Below are 22,738 nucleotides of genomic sequence, written 5' to 3'. Positions count from 1 at the left end.
TCGATGGATTAAAGACATTTATTTTTATATACAGATTTCTAAACTGTGATTTTGAGTTCCTCATGCTTACTTTAACCTATGTAACCACAATACCTGGTGTGTCTGCGTGTGTGTGTTCATGCATTGATCAGCAGATAAATCGGACAACACGGAGAGTCATCTTGTTAATTATTTTATTATGTTTCCACATTAAATTAGGATTTACTTCCAATGTGTTACTGTTCACGGTAAATCGACGGGTGGAAAAGCTCCAACAAATCAAATCAACATGGTTTACAAAGAACATTAAAATGAAAATACAACAAAACAAGTAATAATCTGCTGCCATCACCCTACAGTTCATAAACAGTGTGCCTATATATGATGTTTACAACAGCAGGGCAGATATTAATGCAACACAGCCGCATGCTTCTGACGGGAATGTCTTCATCGTGGAACATGAAGCTTTCTCTCACAAAGGCACACAGTCAAGGTGCTTTTCTACGTACGCAGACGATGCAACACTTTCAGTTATCACAACTAAACGGTCTACAGCTGGAACAGGAGATGGATCAAACTGGGAATTGGCGAAGAAAGCAAGAAAAACATACAGTATGCAGAACAAAATACAGAACATAATTGATAAATAACATGGTTAAAAGAATAGGAAAATAGGAAAATAAAAGATACAAAATGTTGGCAATAAACAGCTTGTAACAGAGCATACAGTATGAATGAAATGAAAAGGACAGTCTTTCTAGAACTGCATTAAAACAAAACAAGAGCATTATATTTTCTCACTCTCACTATTTTAAAAGCAGCTTCAACGCGGATGTCATTTTAAAGGGGATATATTACACAATACTTCAACACATGTTCTCAGTACCACATGAGACACTTCCTGTTCATCACCTCAAGTTGTTTGAATTATGAAAGTGAGTTTTGTTCTTTTGGATCACTGCTTTACTAACAATACCATATGATGTTTCCCTGTTTAGGTAACCGAGATGAAGACCAGATCTGGGCTGCAAATGAACAAAGAAAAAATCTGGATTTCTGTTCTGGTATGAAGAGAACTTCTCTCGTGTATTTTACTCCCGTGCTTCTCCGTCGCCCCCTCGCTCAGTGGACCAGCTCCAGCTGGCTGCTGGAGAAAGGCAGGACTCCGCTGACGTAGTAGGCGATGCCCAGGGAGAGGAGGGCGATGACCACCAGCAGCAGCAGGACCCTCCAGAAGCCCAGGTCCTCCACAAACTCCTGCCACGTGGTCCTGAAGCTGGACAGGACGCCCTCGCTGCTCTGCAGGTTGGGGTTGAGCAGGGAGTGGCTCTCCATCGCACTGGGACAGACACAGAGATCACTGTTACAGACCAGATCTTCTTCGTCCTCCTCCTCCTCCTCCTGCCTCAAACGCAGCTTCACTGGGACTTTGCTTTTTTGTGTAATGATTAAACCAGTCATGGATCATGAGGAGTAATGTGCAGGGCATCACCAACCATTTATTGAATAGATTCGACTCCGATTCACCATGCCCCGATTCCATTACATTTCTGATTTGATTCGATATCAATTTGGTTAGGGGGAAATTTCAGTTACAATACCTGTTTAGCTTGGATATAAAAAGAGATTCTCAGAGAACCTCGGCTGTAAACTGTTACAGCAAAAAGCAGCCCTCAAATCAAATTTTTTAATGCGCCAGATTGTTGTTGACATAGATAATTGACTCCCAAAAAGTTGGTTCAAGGTACTGTTTACTTCATGGTGCAAAAGGCAGCTATCAAAAGATCGATTCTGGGATTTTGTTAAGCGATATCGGATCAAACAAACAAAGATTGATTTTAAATTTGAGAAATTGATTATTTGAACCCAGCCCTAGTCATGTGACAAATGCAAACAACACTGGCAATAATGATGAAACAGAAGCGGTGTCCTGATACACGTTTAAAGCTATTAAAGGAAAGATCGATCTATTTACATGACTATATGTACGTAGAAAGAGTTGGGGGTTGGAGCGGCCTCTAGCTCACCCAGTAAGCGTGTTCGCCCCATGTAGGCTGAGGCCCGCAGCGGCGCGGGTTCGAATCCGACCTGTTGCCCTTTGCTGCGTGTCGTCCCCGTTGTGGGTTGTAGGGGTCTTCAGATTTTGTAAATTGGACTCCGATGTGAAAGTCGACATTAACTAGTCGCCGATGACGTCATTGACATTTTTTTCAGTCATTAGCCTTATGCAATCCCAGGAGGAGGGACTGCTTTTGCATTCTATAGGCTACCTGTATTTTATCACCGTTTAATATCAACCCTTGTATTGATTTCCTTTCCTTTCTAGCATTTTGCAACCATTTATCAGCAAGCGCTTTTGCAGTGATCTAAACGTTACCCATGTTTCAGTTTGTGCTACTGCTCACACTACTGGGTTTACCGGCGGCGACTTTACGCACACCGGTCCTGGTAATCACATGTCCCCACCCTTACTCTTCTGTCTCTCCCACTCCGCCCACCCAGTCCACCATTCCTCGCGTTCCCTACACGTGTACCTCTCGCTGTCGGCCATCTGCATGGTCTCCAGTTTAGAGTGCGCTCCTCGGTTGAAGCCCTTCACCTCCTGCTCCTCCAGTCCTTCCAGCAGACGGATGGCGTCCTTGTTCACGCCGCGTCTCTTCGCCAGCACCAGAGGGGTCGAGCCATTGTGGTTACTGTCAGGCAGACACAGCACGGTTAGAGGCCACAGAGTCAGAGGAGCCCTTCCCCAAGTACTACTACTACTACTACTCCATGGATAGGAAACCACATGTAGAAACTGGAACTTCTCCTGCCATGTGCCACACACACCACACACACACACACACACACACACACACACACCAACCACCAATGTCCCGATCAGATCGGAGCCGATATGGGCTTTTGGTTTTTACAGATCGGGGATCGGCACTCTGACAGTCACCCAGATCACATTACTCCAATCATTTATGTCAGTCAATTCTACACCATTCTAAGTAAAAGTTCATTTTATATGTGAGATTTATAAAAAAAATAAAATAAAATAAAAAAATGCTAGCTGCACTGAAGACATCTTTCAGTTACTTTGTTTACTTAGTTATTTTCGTATCCACAGAAACGGTGTGCAGCTCTATTATCTTGGCAAATAGAAGTATTGGATCGGGACTCGGTATTGTCAGAAATTTAATATTTTAAAAACAGGATTGGGATCCGTGGCCAAAAAAAGTTGATCAGGACATCTCACACACACACACACACACACACACACACACACACACACACACACACACACACACACACACACACACACACACACACACACACACACACACACACACACACACACACACACACACACATTTGCAAAAGTGTAAAACTAGCCTGAGTGACCAAATCACAACAGCAACACCACATTCAGATTGTCTCTACATGTTAAGCACCAGGTAGTGTGCCAACAGTTAATGTGATACAAAAGAGGATGGTTTGAATGTTTTATCACTATGAAACAACTGGCATCAACATCATGGACTGCACAAAACAACACTAAAGTGAGCTGCACTTCAGTATGACTACACACAAGAATATGACATGTTAAATATTTCGGGGAGGGTTTAAAACCATGAAAAGCTTTAATGTCACCTTTGTTACCTGAAAGCACAGCACAGGGGACGAAGCGAGAAACTATTTGTGAGCCTGAAAAGCTGCCCTGGAGAAGTGGGTCACATTTTTTTGAATGGAGCATTCTATGAATGTAAAACTGCTCTAAAGTGGGATTTGTGCTTCTGCGTTAAATCGTCGCCGTGGCTACGTACGTAGCTACGTGGAGAAACGGCCTCTACGCCGGAGCCCGACGTGCACCTCTCAAAAAATTTAACTACACGTCGCGGCGACGTTGGTAGTGTTGCATTTCCCCTAGGGGTGTGCAAAAAAATAAATTAAAAACAAGCGATTCACATTCGTATCGCGATTCAAGCTCTACCGATTCAAAATTGATTCATAGAATTCCAAAAATCTATTCATATTTTTTTGTTTTTATTGTATGTCTACTGCAATCACATGGGAAAAGTAACCACATTTACACACTGAATCATTTTTTTTTTTTTTTTTTTTTAAATCTAAAATCGATTTTGAATCGAATCTTGAGCCTAAAAAAAAAAAAAAAAAGTCAATATTGAATTGAATCCTGACATTTTCTGCACCCCTAATCCCCCGACTCATTTCCTGGTTCTCCTTCTCCAAAAAACAACATGAAATAAATTAGAGGGTTAACTTTTCCTGCTACAGATTTCCCACCGTGGTCAGAAAGCACAGAGAGAGACACTTTGGTGTAAGCCTGAGAACTTAAAGCCTTAAAACACATTTTGTTTCTTCCTTGAGCTTCAAAACCTTGAGTTTTGAGCTTCCTTTTTCCCTTGCAGTTCACAAGAAATCCCAGATGAAAGATCATTTCACAGTTACGCACAATGGCACAGTGATGCTCAAAAGCAAACACCCAAGAAAGGATATCTATGCATATCGATAACATTCCTTACCAGATATCGATCTTCAGCCCGTTGGAGACCAGGAACTGGATAGTGTCCACATGACCACACAGATGCAGAGCTGTGTTTCCTTGATAATCAGTCGCCAAGAGGTCGGCGCCGAACTTGTGCAGGAGTCGGCAGATCTCCACGTTCCCTCGCGCGGCGGCTAGGTGCAGGCCGGTGCGGCCCCGGTTGTCTCGGATGTTGGGGTCGCATCCCGTCTCCAGGAGCCTCTTGGCGAAAGGCAGGTCTCCATCAATGCAGGCCTGCAGCAGAGGCACGTTAGTCTGCGACGAGTCGTTGATGAAGACATAGGACATGTCCGAGTGGGTGTCAGAAAATTCCAGCGTACCTGCGTTGAATATCAAAGGGGAAAACAGGATGTCTCAGTGACACAAATCGGAACATTAGTGATCATTTCAATGCACGGCGATGGCGAATACATATCTGTTTCCAGCAAAACAGACCGAAAGCAGAAAAAGCAGAAAATCCATGTTATGAACTTCTTCACAAATGGAATACATGTCAGACTGACTGACTGACATGTGATGTGCATTCTTTTTAGAAAAGAAATAGTTTAGAAAATGTCTCATGATACATTAGTTTAGTTTTTTTTCCCGGCCATTTGTAACTTAGAACATTCAATGCACTGGTAATAAACAATAAATAAACATAAAATGATTGCTTTTGCTTCAAAAAACTAAAACATATTAAGTAGGGCTAGGACTATATCCTTTGTCCCGATTCGACTCTTTCACGATACATGGACGCATCACATGTCAGTGAGTCAGTCTGACATTTAATATATTTGTAAAGAAGAACATAAAAAAAACACAGAAAATATACATATGTATTAGTGCTGTCAGTTAACTGCGTTATTAACGGCGTTAACGCAAACTCATTTTAATTTTTTTATCGTGAGATTAACGTTCTTTTTGGCCTAGCAAACTTTGTAGTTTTTTTTCACATGCTGTTGCAACAACTAGTAACGTTAGAAAAACTACAACTACCACACCGGATCTAGCTAGACCGGAAACTAAACAACAGGCACGCCCGCACGCACGTTTGGGTTCGCGAGCCAACCAAAGAGTAGTAGGCTGACGTTACGTTTTGAATGGATGGCGAGCACGAGACGCTGAAATGGATGCCAATAAGATTCTGAATGGTAAATGATAAGAGAAATGATAAGTTTACTTTTAAAAAGTTGCCAAATGGTTCCATTGACAGGACCAAAGTGATCTGTGTGTTTTGTCGTTGTGAACTGAGCTATCATCGCAGCACGTCCAGTCTGAAATACCACTTGATGGCCGAGCACACAGCTGATGTGAATTCTCCGCCCCCCTCGTGATGGACAGTGTTACATTGTGTGAGAGATTATTTGCTCCAAGTGTGAATGTTAGTGTGAAATTGAACACTACAGTATATGCCAATGTTGTTTTCAATAAAAAAAAAGAAACATTTGTACAAAGCAAGCCAATCCACTTTTCCATGTTGATAAGAGCATTAAAATGAGAAAAAAAAATAATGGGACAAAAAGAAATCAAGGGACATTTAGAGTAGATAAAAATGTGCGACATTAATGCGATTAATCGCAATTAAATATTTTTATCGTTTGACAGCCCTAATATGTATGAATGTATATATATATTATATATATATATATATATATATATATATATATATATATATATATATAAAGTGTATTATTCAACTTTTGTTTTTGTTAAAGAAGGAAAAGTAAATCGCAATACTCAAAACTATCGAATAACCACAATAAATGAAAATCGCAACACAAATCCAATCATATCGTCCGTCCCAGCCCAAGTTTTCTAATTTCTATACTGAATACTTTATGGACCTTTTTAACAGCAGACATTTTGTCTTGTCATGGTAGGAAAAGCACAGCTGAAATTGATAACCTTAACGATGGCTCAATTCTATCAAGTGTCCCAGTAAGCTATTTCAGTGAGTCAGCATGAACAGTACCAGGACCTCTCCTAAGTGGAATGCAGCCACCAGTAATGGTTTTGAATACACCTGTGTGCTTTTCCTACTACGACATGTCAATGTATTTCTGTAAATGAGTTACCAGTGATTTCTTTCATCTGAGCACATATCACATTACTCACAGCGAACATTACGTGTGAAGCTACGAACCCTGCAGACAACACCATGTCCTTTTAATTACGAAAACCATCACAAGAAACCGCTTTTAGCCAATGAATGTTAGTGTAGCTATTGTTATATAGCTAATGGTAATGTAAAACAGCAGGCTGCACTGCATAACGTCATAATAACTGTAGCGTTAACTAGCTAGCTAGCTTGCAGTAATGGAGATGGCAGCAACATCACATCATAGCTACGCATTTCATATTTAAGATATAGCAGACTCTTTGCATGCAGCGATATCACACATTGTGTCAAAAATAAAACGTTAGATTGTTAAAGGGAAGAAGCTAGCGGAGCTAATGTTAGCTGGTAAGCTAACATTTTACGCATATACTGTTTATGGTTTTACACTCCCCTAAACAGATTAAAATGTTATTTAACACTTGTAAGAACATGCACATGGACTAAACGATTCATTTGGAGGCTTTGTTGGCTGTCGGTTGTATTACTCACCTGTTAATATGTTCCCAATTAGCAGAAAAAATTCACTCCGCTCTTCTTTGAGCTAACGTTACGAGCAGCGTTGTTGTGATGCTAGGCTTCTTCTGTTTCTGTTTCCAACATTTTAGGCGTTTGTCGCCACCTACTGTCCAGGAGGTGACATGACAGTTTTCTTTTTTTTTTATAATTTAATAAACCCCTTCAAATAATGGGTGTGGGCAAAAATAAAATTGACTAGACTATCCATATCAATTTTCATTAAAAAAAATTCTGGATTTGATAGTGGTTGTCTGCCAGAAGCTGTCGCAACTTCCCTTTCTATCCAGTTTCATTCCACATTATGTACACTTTTAAGATCTTGCTCATTTACTAAGCAAGTCATATTTGTATGTATTATAAGCCAGTAGGTATTGCACCCACTTGACAGATTTATTTTTAGTATTATAATATATATATATATATATATATATATATATATATATATATATATATATATATATATATATATATATATATATATTTATTTAAGATTATTTTTTTAGCATTTCAGCCTTTATTTGGACAGGACAGCTGAAGACATGAAAGGGGAGAGATAGAGGTGGAATGACATGCAGCAAAAGGCCGCACTGTCACATTCTCACTGTTTTATAAAGAATAACTCTGCATTGGAAAGTTAGTTTAGAGACTTTATTTCAAAGTGTGTGTGAGTACAGAAATACACATTACAGTAACAGACATGTTATTACCATTTTATTGTTATAGATCCTCTTTGAGGAAAACTGCATTTCTTTTCTGTCACTCCGGCACTTACAGCATGCTGCTGCATGAAACATTTCAACTTGTTCTTTTTTTTTTTTAATCGGGGTAAAGATTAAACAGACAATAAATTGGTTGTTGCGTCTGTTAGCGAAATCATCAGTGGTGAATATATTTCCATATAAAAACATAATCGTAAAAGGCATTTGTTGTTGTTTTTTTCTCTCTCCATAATATTTAATGTACACATCATTATCGTCCCGTTTCCTCCCATCTCAGTAAATAAAACCAGGGGATAGTATCATGACTTACGTAAAATAATTACAATCTAGATTACAAAACCACAAATGCTGACAAAAGAAAAAAGAAAAGGGCAACATAAAAAAAAATAAAAAGGTAACATGTGACATAGTAATAGAATCAGGGCTACCAGCAGAGAGACATAACTATGTGCTAGACACAGTGGTCATAGTGGTTACAAGTCACTTAGTAGCTTTCACTGTCCAAGGATAGGAGAGGAGAACTGTTGAGAGTTTGAATTTGCATCGCAAACCAAAGTCAATGTAAAAAAATTGTCAATTCTGTCATAAATAGGGCTGCAACATCTACATTTATAGACAGAAAATGATTCACTTCTTCCTCTTTCTTATCCGAGGACAGGGAACAGACAAATAGACCGGGAAAAACAGAACGACAAAAAATCACTTTAAAGTGCTCATATTATGCTCATTTTCAGGTTCATAATTGTATTTAGAGGTTGTACCTGAATAGGTTTACGTGATTTAATTTTCAAAAAACACCAAATTTTTGTTGTACTGCACATTGCTGCAGCTCCTCTTTTCACCCTGTGTGTTGAGCTCTCTTTAGCTACAGAATGAGGCATCTCACTTCTGTTCCATCTTTGTTGGGAGTCGCACATGCGCAGTAGCTAGGTAAGGACTACTAGTCAGTCAGAAGCAGAGTATGAGGGCGTGCCACGCTAGCAGCTAGGCGAGCGTTATAACGTGTTACAAAGTGACGCATGTTTGTCTCTGAAGTAAAGGCTGGACTACAATACAGCTGTTTAGAGCAGTTTGTGAACAGTGTTTTCTGTTGGAGATGGAATGTCCCTTTGGGGTGGACTTTGGACTTTTTCACTTGGTAAACCTATAACGTGCACAAAATGATATATAACACTAATGGAAAGGCAAAAAGCATAATATGTGCACTTTAAAGACTTTATGCTCCAACATACTTTGGTGGGAAATACAGTAAGCATTATGTACAGCAATAATTAACAATCTATCAGAGAGTGTGTGTGTGTGTGTGTGTGTGTTGTGTGTGTGAGTGTGAGCGTGTGCGTGTGGTTTGCTTTTGCAAATTTAGTGTGAGAGAAGCGTGATTAAAATACACTAGTTTGGTCACGAGATGAAGATGAAAGTCTGTGATTTGAAGATGTGTCTACTGTTTGAGCCCCATGTGAGTTCACATCAGTGCAATATTTTTGAATGGGTGGCCTCATTCAAGTCATTACAGTTACATTACAGTAAGCATGTTGCAGAGCTTCTGTTTTAGCTATTCAGATGAAAAGTGCTTTTTTTTTGTTTTTTTCCTTTTTATTGCATGCAGTTTAATATTTTAAATGTTGCCTTTCAAGTCAGCTGTCAGGGTATTGTGTAGCACCATATTGTATACTATACTATATTGAGTCATATTATGAAATATACAGAGATTACAGGGGTAAAGTTAAAGGACTGCGCTGGTAATTTTGCATGTTTTTGCACAATAATGGCATAATATGAATAGATGATATTGTTGCTGAGCATTTTCCTTTAAGTTTGGCAAAAAAAAACTGAACTCATGGTTCACTTCTTAGCTTCACTGGCAGATGGACTTTGGTTATAAACTCTTAGCTCGTTCAGTCAAACTTCAATTTCCAGGATCAAGAATAAACTCCAGGGTTCCTACACATGTTGGCCAATGATTTCCATGACTTTTCCATGACCAAACATTCTGTGAAGTTATGGTGATTAAATAAAGTGTGTTAGCAATCGGACATGGGCAACTAATACTTGCGCTTATGGGGAAGTAAGTGTATGTATTGTACATGCACTTGTCTTCCTGTTCTCCCCTTTGTGATATAATTGAAATAAAAAAACAATGAAAACATTTGGTCGCAATTGTTTTTCCAATTCCATAATTATTCCAGGTATTTTTTTTATGACCATAGGAACCCTGACACTTTTAACCTCATCACACTTTACATGATTCAATATATTTTCTTAAGTTCCAGTCCGTTGTCGGTTTAAAATATTTCCTGTAAACTATGAAAATCAACTATTAGAGAATTGCAACTTGCTTGAAGTAATACAAATTCATTAAAATTAGCTTTTAGTTGTTATTTTTTGTCAGTTGTGTCATTCTTAGAGGCAGTGAATGTTCTGAAAAACCTTCCTGATGCTAGAATATCTGAGATTTGACAGTTGAAATCTGATAATACAACTTGCCGTGTTGTTAGAAAATCAAATCCAGCAGACAAATAATGAGCAAACGTGTAAATTGTAAAAAGGATATTGAAAAATCTGGTTCTTTTTCTGCCTTAAAAAGCCACTGTTGGTCCAGTATCTGATTTAAAATGTAAAATACTGACTGAACGAGCACCGTGCTTGTGTATTTATTACTAGCTATTCTTTCTTTCACTTTCCTTCCTCCATTAGTTTTACACATTTTACTCGCACCTTGAATGCTTTTGGATACTTTTTCTCGTATGCACGAAAACGGACACAAACAACAATAATGCAACTTTCAAAAAAGAAAAAAATAGTAGCACGCTTATTGTGCTCCATAAAGGACAATTCCGGGGCAAAATGAACCTAGGGGTTAATAACATATGTGTACCGAGTCGACCGTTCTCTGGGATATGTTTTCATGCTAATTGAATGCCTCTCTAGCTTGAAACAAGCTAGTGCGAACCGGTGATTAGCTGCTTACGCTACCTTTCGGGCAGAGGGTAAATCACCATTTTATACCACTTCAAACGCTCAAAATAGCACCACACTTCCACGCTAGCATAATGAGGGTCCCTACATGCAAACCGAAGCATTAAGAACTTTGTAAGTGTACAGACAGTTCATTAAAAAGATAGATTATTATAAGCAGGTAATCAGCTGTTTGCGCTAGCTTGTTTCAAGCTAAACACACATTCGATTAGCATGAAAACATTTACCAGAGAACGGTCGACTGGGTACACATGTTATTAACCCCTAGGTTCATTTTGCGCCGGAATAGTCCTTAAATGCCTTCAAGCAAGTCTAAAATGTAAGCAACTAGATTTCCATACCGTTATGAAATGATAACCAATGCAGTCACTTGCAAAACAGGATGCAGCTTTTAACGTAATATTACCTGTAACATCACTGCGGTTATAAAGTGGTTTTAGCGGGCAATCAATACGAGAGAAGCAAAGTTTTGTGGCGGCCATTTCACTAAAACATGCGTTTAAACCAGAATCAGGTGTTTCTACTTCAGATAGATCAGTTCACAGAAGTGAAGACCTTAGATCCATGTTTGACTCTACTGTCTGAAATGACGCAGCCGCCCAGATGTGTGCGGATGTGTGCTGATGCGTAAGCGGTGCAGTGCTGTCCAAAGCGGGGTGGCACTCTCTGAGGTAGCCGAGAATGCTTCTCGCCAAAAAAAAAAAACGCAACAAGACACAAAATAAACATAAACAATAGCACCATTGTCAGTGATAACCTAAAGAAGGGCAATCCCGCTGGAGCCCTCCTCTTTGCATTTCCTCCCTCCAACTCTTCTTTTTTGTTTTTGTTTTTTAATAAGCCATTCATTCCTAAAAAGGGATCAAAAACTCAAAAAACTGAATCGATTTGTTGTTCGACTCGATTCTGAAACCATCGGAGACGCAGGATAGGGGCTCATTTTCAGTCAGTGTTCTTTTATAGATTTCTTTTATAAAAATCATCTCATCCTCAATCATCAACACCTCTCTTTTTTATTTCCTGTGAGGTGTTGATATATCACCTCCTCCTCCTCATCCTCCTCCTTCTCCTCCTATTACAAGATCTTGCTGCAGACTTGGCAGCGGCTGACTCTGGAGCGCTCCTGGCCTCCCTTCAGGGTCTCCTGTGCTGGCGAGTAAACAAACTCCTGGCGGGGGTCCACGGTGGTGAGCCAGAAGCTGTACTTGTTGGCGAAGTAGTGGCAGGTGCCCTTGCCCCCGTTGCACTCGATGAATGGCGTCGCGCGGAAATCCTCCAGGCAGGAGCCGGGAGACTGCAGGGACTGGCCGCCGCCCTCAGCGCCGGCTGCCGTGTGCTGCACACGAGAGAAGAGGGAAAGTCAATTATTTATTCATTCTACACTAACTGCTGCTGGAAAGTAAAATGCATCACTTCCTGTCTGCTCTACAATTTTTTCAAACAAATGGGTGTAGTTGAAGGGTAACTTTTTTAAAGTTTTTTTTTATTCTTCAACCTGGACCCTATTTTCCTATGTTTTTGTGTCTAAGTGACTGATGGGAACAACAATCTTTGACATTGGTCCAGTATCAGTGCTCCTGCGTGGCGTGTCCATTTTTATTTCGGCTCCCATGTTAACAGGTTAGAGCTTGCACACTGCCTGCGTGCATGCTAGAAATAGGACAGACGCCTATTTTTCATGCGACACGCAAGCGTGTTGGAAGAGTTTCCAGGCAAAACAGAATATAGATGTTTATATGTCATTTTGAAATGAATACATTAAATAAATGACATTTTGATGTTTGAAAGTCTCTAGGTTTTGACATAAATGCAGACATACATGTAACATACATGTGTCCAGACAAGGTTAGCAGCAGCAGTGCCGCATCAGAGACGTTTCTGGTGTGCAAAGACATAGAAAATGCCACGCAGCCGCCATGCAGCTGACACGCAACATAAACGCCACGCTCACGCCACACAGCCAATGTGCAGGGGGCCTTAAGTGTGAACGCTGTAACCGGCAGCCACAGACCTATGGGGCAAATGTGCATCGTCAGTTTTGTCCACTAAAAGTGCTGTTTTTGCCACTGACAGGCTCAGATTATTGTTCTAAGTGTCTGACAACATTACGGAAAGGATCTCTACAGAGACAGACCTTTAAAACATCTCTGAGACCTTTCTGTTTAACCAGAAAAACAGCTCTGAAGTTGCTAGCGCTAAACCCATCAGACTCAATTTAAAAAAAATATATACTTTTTGCTTGATACTGGACCAACGTTCAAAGATTGTTGTTCCAATCAGTCACTTATACACAAAAACATAGGAACATAGGGTTCCGGTTAAAAAAAACGGTAATTACCCTTTAAGATGTATTCCCAAGCTGGTAATTGTTTTAACTTTGGCAAAAAGAGGACATTTTATTTAGAAAAGACAGTTCTCTTCAGCATTCATTTCTACATTTCTTGAAACTGACAAAACTACAGATTTAAATCCTAGTTTGAACTATCAAGAAACATCAAGTCAATTTTGATGTAAAACAGTGATATGGGGCACTTATTACTGTTTATCAGACCACAAATGAGACAAGACGTAGTGCCTCGCTGCCCGCTGCTAGGAGACTACTCCTCGTCACTTAGACATTTAAAAAAAAAAAAAAAAAGCAAAAGTATTTCTCATCCGATTCCTCAATTAATGGATGGAATAATCGGTAGAATACTTGACTACTAAAACAAGAATCCATGCAATTATGCAATCCAAATGACAAAAAAAAATTATACATGGAATGTCAACATATAGGAAGAAAACCCTTTCTTATTTAACTTGTCCAACTAAAGTTTGTCTTATTCCAGAGATTGCAGAGGACACACACATTTAGGTTTTATTGTGTAGGCCTTATTGTGAGAAGAGGGTGATTTAAAGTCTTTAGTTTACCATGAGGAAGGAGTATCCTATCCAGAGACTCCTCCAGCCGGGAGGACAGGTGGGGATGGTCATGTCCTGACTGTGGACCGCCACGGGCTGAGAGGGAGCCTCACACACAGAACACCTGGATGGATCATACCAGAGGACAAAGAGTGGAATTTAATATATGCACACATTTGGTACATTTATTTATAATGCATGTGGTGTCAGGGTTTTTCCTGGCTTAGACTGGACCTTTTTTTGGGGGGAACTACGCACACAAAAGTAAGCATGATTGGTCCATGTACAGTAGTAACGGCAATGAGTCTGTGTTACTTTGTTTGACAGAAATCTATGCTTTTACTGACAATTTGATGAACTGTGTATTATGAGTGAGTAAATAAAACCCCAATTAACAAAACTGGTTCAACAAATAATATTAATATTTAGATAAATCACCAGGAGAGTCCGCTACAGCCTGACTCTGGATCAGTGGTGTAGTCTACGTGATCCGCAGGTATACAGTATACCCACTAAGAAAGCTCCAGAATGTCCAAAAATTCCTCTATGCCGGAAAAACCCTGAGTTTGACTGTTACAGTCCACCGAGCAAAAACAGTGTGCAGTACCTGCTGATGTAAGGTTGAATCTGCTCCTCGGCCACAGGCATCATGGGTATGGGTGCAGTGGTGGAGAGCCAGTAGGATTTGTCGTTGCGGCTGGCGTAGTAGCAGATCTCGTTGGGGGAGCAGTAGAGGAAGGGGATGGTGCTGAACCTGGGGAGGCACGACCCCGGCTGACCTGGAGACACAAAGAGAGAGAGAGAGAGAGAGAGAGAGAGAGAGAGGGAGAGAGGGCTCACTTACTGTTCGGGATCTCCAGTTTCCAGTTTAAGGTTTTGGGGTAGAAGTATGTTTCCTTGCAAGGCAGCTGGATTCTCGCGAAATCACACGAGACTCCAACTTGTCCCAAATAAAAAGGTTGATGAAGCTGAAACCACTTCATGAGACTGTAACAACATGAATAAAAGGGTTTTCCATACCGAGGTCCTGGTTGTGAGCCTTCTCCTGTCCTTCCACGTACAGCAGACTGTACCCATCCCACAGCTTGGCCATGCCCTGAGGACACATGGGAACCTGGGAGTTCTGGCTGTGCTTCACCAGAGTGTAGCCGATGCTGGAACTGCGGCCCACGCTGCCGGGAGCGCCGCGGCGACCGGCCTGACCGGGGAGACCTGAAGAAGACGAGACGAGAAGAAATTTAACCAGCTGTTAGAATCACTTTTAGTGGAAGCTGGAGGGCTTTGCCACAGGGGAGATTAATGGATGAAAAGAGCGTTTAACTCTTGTATTGTTGTGTTTCTTTATGGTGATAAACAGCAATCAATGTCTCAGCTTCAATGGTCACAGAAATAAAATCTGTTGGATATGTAATAATGTGAAGCTATAATTTATATATAAACTGGTTTAATTATGTTTTCTACCAACCTTAGAGGACAAAATGTGTTACATTTGTCGCCCACAAAGAACCGGGGTCAGTCTGAGGTTTGGGCCTAAAAGGAAGTTTTTTCTCGCCACTCTTGCACCAAATGCTCTTGGGGGGGAATTGTTGGGTCTTTGTAAATTACAGAGTGTGGTCTAGACCTACTCCATCTGTAAAGTGTCCTGAGATAACTCAATAACAATTGTTGTGATTTGACACTATAAATAAAATTGAATTGAATTTAGGAGACATAACAGTTGGAAATGAGCGCCATCTTTGACAGACTACTGACCTTGTTCTCCAGTGGGTCCGAGGAAACCGGGGGGTCCGGTGTCACCAACAGGTCCGGGAAGACCAACAGATCCAGTCCTGCCAAGTTTACCCACGGGACCAAGACGACCCTTGGGACCTGCAGCAGGAGACCAGACAGACATTTATTTTACCCTTTTATCATGTTTCAGTCTCTCTGCACTGGAACTGTACTGTAGTGTAATTACAACTCCTATATACATATTACATATTCATATCGGGGTACATATACCCTATGTCTTTTATTATGGTTCTGTCAGAGATTATTTGAAAAAAAAACAACAGAAGGCTACAATATTGCCGCAATAGCATTGAGGTATTTGGTCAAATACAGTGCTCAGACCATACCTAGAGATTGGCATGGTTTTATTTCAGTTAGCCTAATAGCTGGTTTGACTTGCATTGAGAGATGATTTTATGGAAAGTTTTTAATTTTTTTTTAATTAAGTCATTAAGATCAATTTCCAAAAGATGATTTTTTTATTCCTCTTTTTAGTCAACTGTAGCATGCGTGTATTCACTTATGCTGAGCACTGTATATCATGATATTTGATTTTCTCCTTATCGCCCAGCCCAAATAGGCTTTAATGTTGGAAAAGAGATCATTTTAAACAAAACAATGTCTTCACCATGGCAAAGATTATAAAAAAAAAGAAAAAACGGTTTTCACTGTTCACCTGGACGTCCGGGCATTCCTGGCTGACCGGATTCTCCGGGGACACCGGAGCCGCCCCTTTCACCGGGAAAACCCACATCTCCGAAGCGCCGCTCAAAGTCTACCGGGGGTGAAGGCAGCGCCACTCCAGGGACACCCTTACGCCCACGTTGCCCTGGGGAGGAAGGGAAGGAGAAAGAGAACGAGGGAGGACGGACGGTTGAAGGAAAAATACAGGATGAGTGTTGAGAAAAAAAAGGGGAATAAAGGGCGAGAAAAGTTTTAGTAGGATAAAATTAAACTCACATAAAAGTAACCTGCCTTCATTTCTTGTACCATCACAATCCACTGATGGATGTCTAGACTAAACTCCTCCTACCTCGTACTCCCTTGGGTCCTTTGTTTCCATAGTAACCAGTGTCACCAGGGAAACCCTTGGCACCAGGACCTCCGCTGTAGCCAGTCTCACCTCGTCCTCCTGAAAAGCAAAAACACAACGTTTTGCTTTATCTTTTGCACAAAGACACAAACTTGTTTTTATTTATTTTATCATATTTTTAGTTTAAAGCCTGTTTGGAGCTCAGCTTCACCTTTGAAACCGGGGCTGCCGGGCAGTCCGGCGCCTCCAGGGATGCCAGATTCTCCTTTCCTGCCGGGGGAGCCAGGGAAGCCCGGGAGCCCAGAGTCACCTCTGTCTCCCTGGGCTGTGCCTGGACCAGGAGGCCCGGGAGGACCTGGACGACCTTGTAAACCTGGAGGAGGAGAGGAGAGGGGTAGGAGGAGAGGGTTAGGAAGAGAGGAGAGGGTTAGGAGGAGAGGGTTAGGAGGAGAGGAAAGGGTTAGGAGGAGAGGGGAGGGTTAGGAGGAGAGGGTTAGGAGGAGATGAGAGGGTTAGGAGGAGAGGGTTAGGAAGAGAGGAGAGGGTTAGGAGGAGATGAGAGGGTTAGGAGGAGAGGGTTAGGAAGAGAGGAGAGAGTTCGGAGGAGATGAGAGGGTTAGGAGGAGAGGGTTAGGAAGAGAGGAGAGGGTTAGGAGGAGAGGAGATGCATGGTTAGGAAGAGAGGAGAGGGTTAGGAGGAGAGGAGAGGGTTAGGAAGAGAGGAGAGGGTTAGGAGGAGAGGAGAGGGTTAGGAAGAGAGGAGAGGGTTAGGAGGAGAGGGTAAGGAGGAGAGGAGATGGTTAGGAAGAGAGGAGAGGGTTAGGAGGAGAGGGTAAGGAGGAGAGGAGATGGTTAGGAAGAGAGGAGAGGGTTAGGAGGAGATGAAAGGTTAGGAGGAGAGGAGATGGTTAGGAGGAGATGATAGGGTTAGGAGGAGAGGGTTAGGAGGAGAGGAGAGGGTTAGGAGAAGTGGAGAGGGTTAGGAGAAGAGGAGAGGGTAAGAAGGAGAGGAGATGGTTAGGAGGAGATGAGAGGGTTAGGAGGAGATGAGAGGGTTAGGAGGAGAGGAGAGGGTTAGGAAGAGAGGAGATGGTTAGGAACAGAGAAGATGGTTAGGAGGAGAGGGTTAGGAAGAGAGGAGGTGGTTAGGAGGAGAGGAGAGGGTTAGGAGGAGAGGAGAGGGTTAGGAGGAGAGGAGAGGGTTAGGAGGAGATGAGAGGGTTAGGAGGAGAGATTAGATGAGATAAGAGGAAAGGAAACAAAAAAGGTAAAGGGGGAATTGGGTTGAAAGAAAGGAAGGAAATCAGAGGAAGGGATGAGGAAATGTATTTACCAAACTCTCCGTCCAGTCCAGGGAGGCCGGGGTCTCCCAAAGGTCCGGGGACATCCGACCCCACAGTCGGACCGGGAGGTCCGGGCAGACCAGGGAACCCTACAAGTCCAGGACCACCTGACACACAAAAGCAAAACCACAAGTCAGTATTGTCCATATTATACTAACTCATTTATACTCAATTGGCATTGTAAGACTACCTCACCTGTATTTCCTCTCTCTCCCTTCGGCCCCGGGAAGCCTGGAGCTCCGGGGTACGAGACTCCTCTCTCTCCCTTCAACCCTGGAGCACCAGAGGCTCCTGGGCGACCTCCGACACTCCCACCTGCACACAAACACGACAAAACATTCACCAGCAGCTCATCTTCAACATCGGCAAACTGTCGTGCGTGAATGTGTTTAATTACTTATATTTACTTGTAATTTTTGCGCAGAATTTTGTCAGCTTATGTTTTCAGTTTATTTATTGCCTCATTTAAAACAGGAAATGTCCTCTTTGAATTGATGTAGATGTGTAGTCCTTTTAACCATTTCCCACCTGCTTTTCTTCCCGCAGGACGCTGGCCAGAACTATGAAAACTTAGATACGTATAAACACGTTAGATATGTATTCAATAGATCAGACTCACGCTTTGTCCGTCATTGTGGCCAAATTCAAAAATAACTCCCTGTCCAAAACATAATCCGGGTACAACACATGGCAGAGGAAAGGAGAGAAACCGTAGAAAGATTTTGGGCCCTATTTTAACGATATAAGCGCATGACGTGAAGCGCCTGGCGCAGGTGCGTTTAGGGCGTGTCCAAATCCACTTTTGCTAGTTTGACGGCGGAAAAAAGGGTCCGTGTGCCGGGCGCATGGTTCAAAAGGGTTGTACTTAGTGTCTTCATTAATTCATAGGTGTGTTTTGGGCGTAACATGCAATAAACCAATCAGAGATCATCTCCCATTCCCTTTAAAAGCCAGGCGCATTGCTATTATGATGGCGGATTTGCACCGTAATATTTTTATTTGTAATCTTCTGCATGTGTGTGTGCTGCTGCGCTTCACACAAGAATAGTGTGTGCCCGCTGTGCACGAGCCTAGGAGCCTTTTACTAATTTGCTGTTAAAATAACAATGAAATGCTGCGTTATTGACTTTAGACCAGGTTTTTGTTGGTCAATGGCGTGATCACTTCCCGCTGCCTCAAGATAGCAACACGCCCAGAATGCACCTGAACACACCTCCCTGTAAGACCAGCAAGCCCAGAATGCACCTGAACACACCTCCCTGTAAGACCAGCACGCCCAGAATGCACCTGAACACACCTCCCTGTAAGACCAGCACACCCATGGGCGCACAGATGGGCGCAGGTGCATTTGCTATTTAAACGACGTGGGCGCTGGATGGGAAATTGACAACTGCGTCAGTCTTAAACTAGCAAAGACACTTGCATCGACCCTGTATGTCCACAAGCTGTTTTTGAGATGGACCGACTCTCTTCAGACTCCTTTTAAGAGTCTAGGCCCTGGAGCAGAAGAAGCATGGCTCTGTGTGTGTGTAATGTGGTCCTTGCCTGGGGTTCCTGGGAGGCCTTTAGGTCCAGCAAGGCCATTAAGTCCATCCAAACCAGGGGATCCGGGCAAACCTGCAAAAACACAATGGACTGAGCGTTTGTCTGCAGCCTGTGCTCATACCCTTCCCTGTTGTAGTTACCTCGTCTCGTTTGGAAACGGGAAGTAAAGTGCATTAGCAGTGATGTCTCTCACCTTTGGCTCCGGGACCGCCAGGACCTCCAGGCAGACCAGGAGGCCCATCTGCTCCTCTTCTTCCTGGGTAGCTGGACAGGCCCTTGGGCCCGGGGAAACCAGGGGAGCCTGCAGAGGGGAAGACAAGTCAAATGTGTTAGTATCTGACTGTGGCTTCCCTCTGACTCTCTCTGGTGTCTCTCGAATGAAATCTCTCTAATAAATCGGGAAACCTCTGTGTGTGTGTGTGTGTGTGTGTGTGTGTGTGTGTGTGTGTGTGTGTGTGTGTGTGTGTGTGTGTGTGTGTGTGTGTGTGTGTGTGTGTCTGTCTGTCTGTCTTTGAAATGTCTCATATAATATTTAATATTTAATACTATTGATAATACTGTGCAATTCCACTATTGTGCAATATCTGTACACTGTGCAATATCATTACTCTCATTGTCCAATATCTATATATTACTCATTGAATATGATCACCACTATTCAAATAATGTGCAATAACCCACATTGCATATCACACTGTATAAAAAACCATATTTTTTTTTTATATGTATATAGCGTCTCAGAACTGTGCACCTTACCCCCCCTTTTTTGCACTACTTATTTGATTTAATGTTGTTATATTTATTTTACGTACATGTTAAACTGGAAAAGGAGTTGCTTTTAATCTCACTGTACATGTGAATAGTGACAATAAAAAGGCATTCTAATTTATTCTATTCATGAACCGTCCATCCAAACTTCTTCACACTTGGTTTCCTGGGTACCCTATAAACTTGGGTTTTGGGATTTGGAGCAGTTTGGACAGCGTTGGATATTGTTCATTGAAAACCGCGAATAAACATAAACAACCGAACAATCCGGTTTGACCACAAAAATTGACGAAAAACCTGCAGCACAAAAGACGTCATACGCAGAAGCCACGTTCTCTGTCAGGTAAATGTAGTAGTACAATGTCTTCCTCTGAAGTAGAAGTACACTGAAAGTGTGCTGCAAGTGCTTTGGGGATCACTCTGTAAGGGATTTTGGGGGACAATTTGGTTCTGGAGAATGCTACAAGAAGCAAAACCACCGGCCAAGCAATGGGCCCATTCCAAACAGACACATTTTGAATGGGCACTGTACTAGTATGGCAGACTGGTCATGCGTTTGTCCTAGCAGCGGTCTCTCTCACCCATTAATCCAGGCCGTCCTCCCTCACCAGGAGCTCCCTTCAATCCAGGGAAACCTGGACTTCCTGGAAAGCCGATGTCACCGGGGGCGCCGTCGTAGCCACGGCCACCTGAAGAGAGACAATCAATCTGATAGGTGAGACATCCTGGATCAGAGGTTTTAAACAATCAAAGGAGTTTTTTTTAATGTGAAGACAAAAGGTAGAGGGGTTGTTAGAAGTTATTCTCATTGGTAGGATCCAAAATTGGCACGGTGGCCCAATGGTTAGCACTGTGGCCTCACAGTAAGAAGGTACCAGGTTCAAACCCTGGTTATTTGCATGTGCTCCGGTTCCCCCCCAGCCACTAAAAACATGTTCCCCTCCTTCTCTACCAAGCTGATGTGTGGCGTCATAAGGCTGCCGGTGGCAGGTGCTACACATGGTGGTAGACAGTAGTTCCCACCTTTGATAACGAAATGTATGTAAGTGGTGTGTTGTGGTGTTTTAACTATCTTTACTCAAGTTAAAAGCAGTTTAAGGGAACCACTGTTATATTTAGGTAAGGTGCGGTTGTTGTTTTTTACCGAAACCAAATATGAGTGAGTCTTACCTGGGAAGCCTGAATCTCCCGGCTGGCCTTCAGCTCCTGGAGCTCCAGGATAACCGTAACTTTCACCAGGTGCACCTGAGTAACAGAAAACACGCCAGTCAAAGGATGGATTTATGTGTTACTATTCATAACTATTCATAAATAGACCTGATATTCACACTCACCTTTGCCACCGGGCCGACCAAATTCTCCAGGGTTGCCGGGTAAACCAGGTACGCCATCATCACCCTGAAAGACGGCGTCAGAACTTGAGTCTCCCTAGCTGATCTTGTTGCATGTTTGCGTTTGTAAGTGCGTGTGTGCGTGTGTGTTTGTGTGTGTGTGTGTCTGTCTGCGTGTGTGTGTGTGTGTGTGTGTGTGTGTGTGTGTGTGTGTGTGTGTGTGTGCGCGTGCGTGCGTGTCTGCGTGTCTGTCTGTCTGTCTGTCTGTCTGTCTGTCTGTCTGTGTGTTTTCTTACCCTTGGTCCAGACATGCCGGGGAATCCCATGATTCCAGCTTCTCCCTTCGTTCCGGGGAAGCCTGGCGATCCTGGTCGCCCGGGGAACCCAGGATCTCCCGGCTGTCCTTTGCTCTGCTCAGCGTAACCAGGAAGTCCAGGCAGACCCGAACGACCAGGCTGACCTGGCAGACCCTTGTCACCTGAAAATCAGATGCAGAGTCAGGGTTACAGGTGCAACACGGAGGACAAATCCTAATCAGCTGATCAGAAAATGACAGATTTGGTCACACAAGCGTGCAACAAACTAAGCATCTAATGACACTTACTCAACGATTATTTTGACTGATATTGCAATTGCGATATGATGCACAATATTGGAGGGAATGATGATTTTGGTGATTTTTGCGAGGATCTGTACCAAAAGAAGATTTTTTTCTTCAGTCTGTATGATACAATTTCTAGGCCGGGACGTCTCTGCACGGAATCTGCACTTAATGGTTTGACACATAAATATTGCGCCCCCGTGCTAGTCCATATTGCGATTTTGATGAAAGGGCGATTAATTGTGCAGCCCTACTCAGGACTGCACTCAGGTACTGTTTTATGGTACTACATTTATCTGACAGGTGTAGTTAGTTGTTGAGAGTGAGTTTTTTCATGGCGATAACCTAATAACTTCATGGCCTTCGATTCATTGTCATAAAATAAACTACCCTAATGTGTGTTAAGTTGTTAAAACCATTAAAATGGTTATATAAAGTTATAATTGTCCAGGGACATGCATAACAAATCAACTGAATGGTGAGTGCTTTAATTTTTTATGCAAGTTCATTTTGCATAGTATTTCATACTAATAATTCATTTTTACTTGAGTAAAACGCAGGATTTTTTTAAACTTGAAATGGAACATTTTCTCATTTTGG

The 22,738-nt window shown here is 42.3% G+C and overlaps 3 protein-coding genes and 1 long non-coding RNA gene across 8 annotated transcripts in view; 1 reads left to right on the top strand and 3 right to left on the bottom strand.

Annotated features, from left to right (window-relative positions):
* The window catches only part of LOC120573135, a 563,511-nt gene that overhangs the window by 104,345 nt on the left and 436,428 nt on the right, over nt 1–22,738 (top strand). The window lies entirely within an intron of this gene.
* Nucleotides 1–22,738, bottom strand: part of LOC120573092 (myosin heavy chain, fast skeletal muscle-like) — a 697,218-nt gene that overhangs the window by 271,791 nt on the left and 402,689 nt on the right. The gene's annotated exons all lie outside the window — the stretch shown is intronic.
* Nucleotides 157–7,257, bottom strand: ankrd46b (ankyrin repeat domain 46b). The gene is made up of 4 exons (XM_039822575.1): nt 7,125–7,257; nt 4,512–4,854; nt 2,514–2,672; nt 157–1,318 (listed from the first exon to the last, which is right to left on the bottom strand). The coding sequence occupies exons 2-4, from the start codon at nt 4,820–4,822 to the stop codon at nt 1,102–1,104; spliced, it is 687 nt and encodes a 228-aa protein (XP_039678509.1). The 5' UTR covers nt 4,823–4,854; nt 7,125–7,257; the 3' UTR covers nt 157–1,101.
* The window catches only part of col4a6 (collagen, type IV, alpha 6), a 173,085-nt gene continuing 159,269 nt past the window's right edge, over nt 8,923–22,738 (bottom strand). For all 5 annotated transcript variants that reach the window (XM_039822537.1, XM_039822536.1, XM_039822538.1 and 2 more), the window contains 16 exons: nt 21,834–22,015; nt 21,541–21,604; nt 21,377–21,451; nt 20,788–20,895; nt 19,632–19,739; nt 19,439–19,510; nt 18,089–18,208; nt 17,884–18,000; nt 16,762–16,923; nt 16,551–16,649; nt 16,194–16,346; nt 15,500–15,616; nt 14,768–14,959; nt 14,355–14,526; nt 13,757–13,871; nt 8,923–12,182 (listed from right to left, as the gene is read on the bottom strand). In XM_039822537.1, coding sequence (XP_039678471.1) covers nt 11,922–12,182; nt 13,757–13,871; nt 14,355–14,526; nt 14,768–14,959; nt 15,500–15,616; nt 16,194–16,346; nt 16,551–16,649; nt 16,762–16,923; nt 17,884–18,000; nt 18,089–18,208; nt 19,439–19,510; nt 19,632–19,739; nt 20,788–20,895; nt 21,377–21,451; nt 21,541–21,604; nt 21,834–22,015 — 2,117 coding nt within the window. In that variant the 3' untranslated portion in view covers nt 8,923–11,921. The remainder of the gene's footprint in view (nt 12,183–13,756; nt 13,872–14,354; nt 14,527–14,767; nt 14,960–15,499; nt 15,617–16,193; nt 16,347–16,550; nt 16,650–16,761; nt 16,924–17,883; nt 18,001–18,088; nt 18,209–19,438; nt 19,511–19,631; nt 19,740–20,787; nt 20,896–21,376; nt 21,452–21,540; nt 21,605–21,833; nt 22,016–22,738) is intronic.

The sequence above is a fragment of the Perca fluviatilis genome, chromosome 14 (assembly GCF_010015445.1).
Source record: "Perca fluviatilis chromosome 14, GENO_Pfluv_1.0, whole genome shotgun sequence".
Taxonomy (NCBI): Eukaryota; Metazoa; Chordata; class Actinopteri; order Perciformes; family Percidae; genus Perca; species Perca fluviatilis.
Note: the sequence above shows the minus strand (reverse complement) of the source record. Positions and strands in the feature narration are given on the sequence as shown.

Coding starts and splice junctions, on each gene's coding strand:
- ankrd46b (XM_039822575.1), bottom strand. CDS start 4,822: ATGTCCTATGTCTTCATCAACGACTCGTCGCAGACTAACGTGCCTCTG. Junction 2,673..4,511: donor GGGCTGAAGATCGATATCTG/GTAAGGAATGTT, acceptor TCTGCCTGACAG/TAACCACAATGGCTCGACCC. Junction 1,319..2,513: donor CAGATGGCCGACAGCGAGAG/GTACACGTGTAG, acceptor TGTCTGTCCCAG/TGCGATGGAGAGCCACTCCC.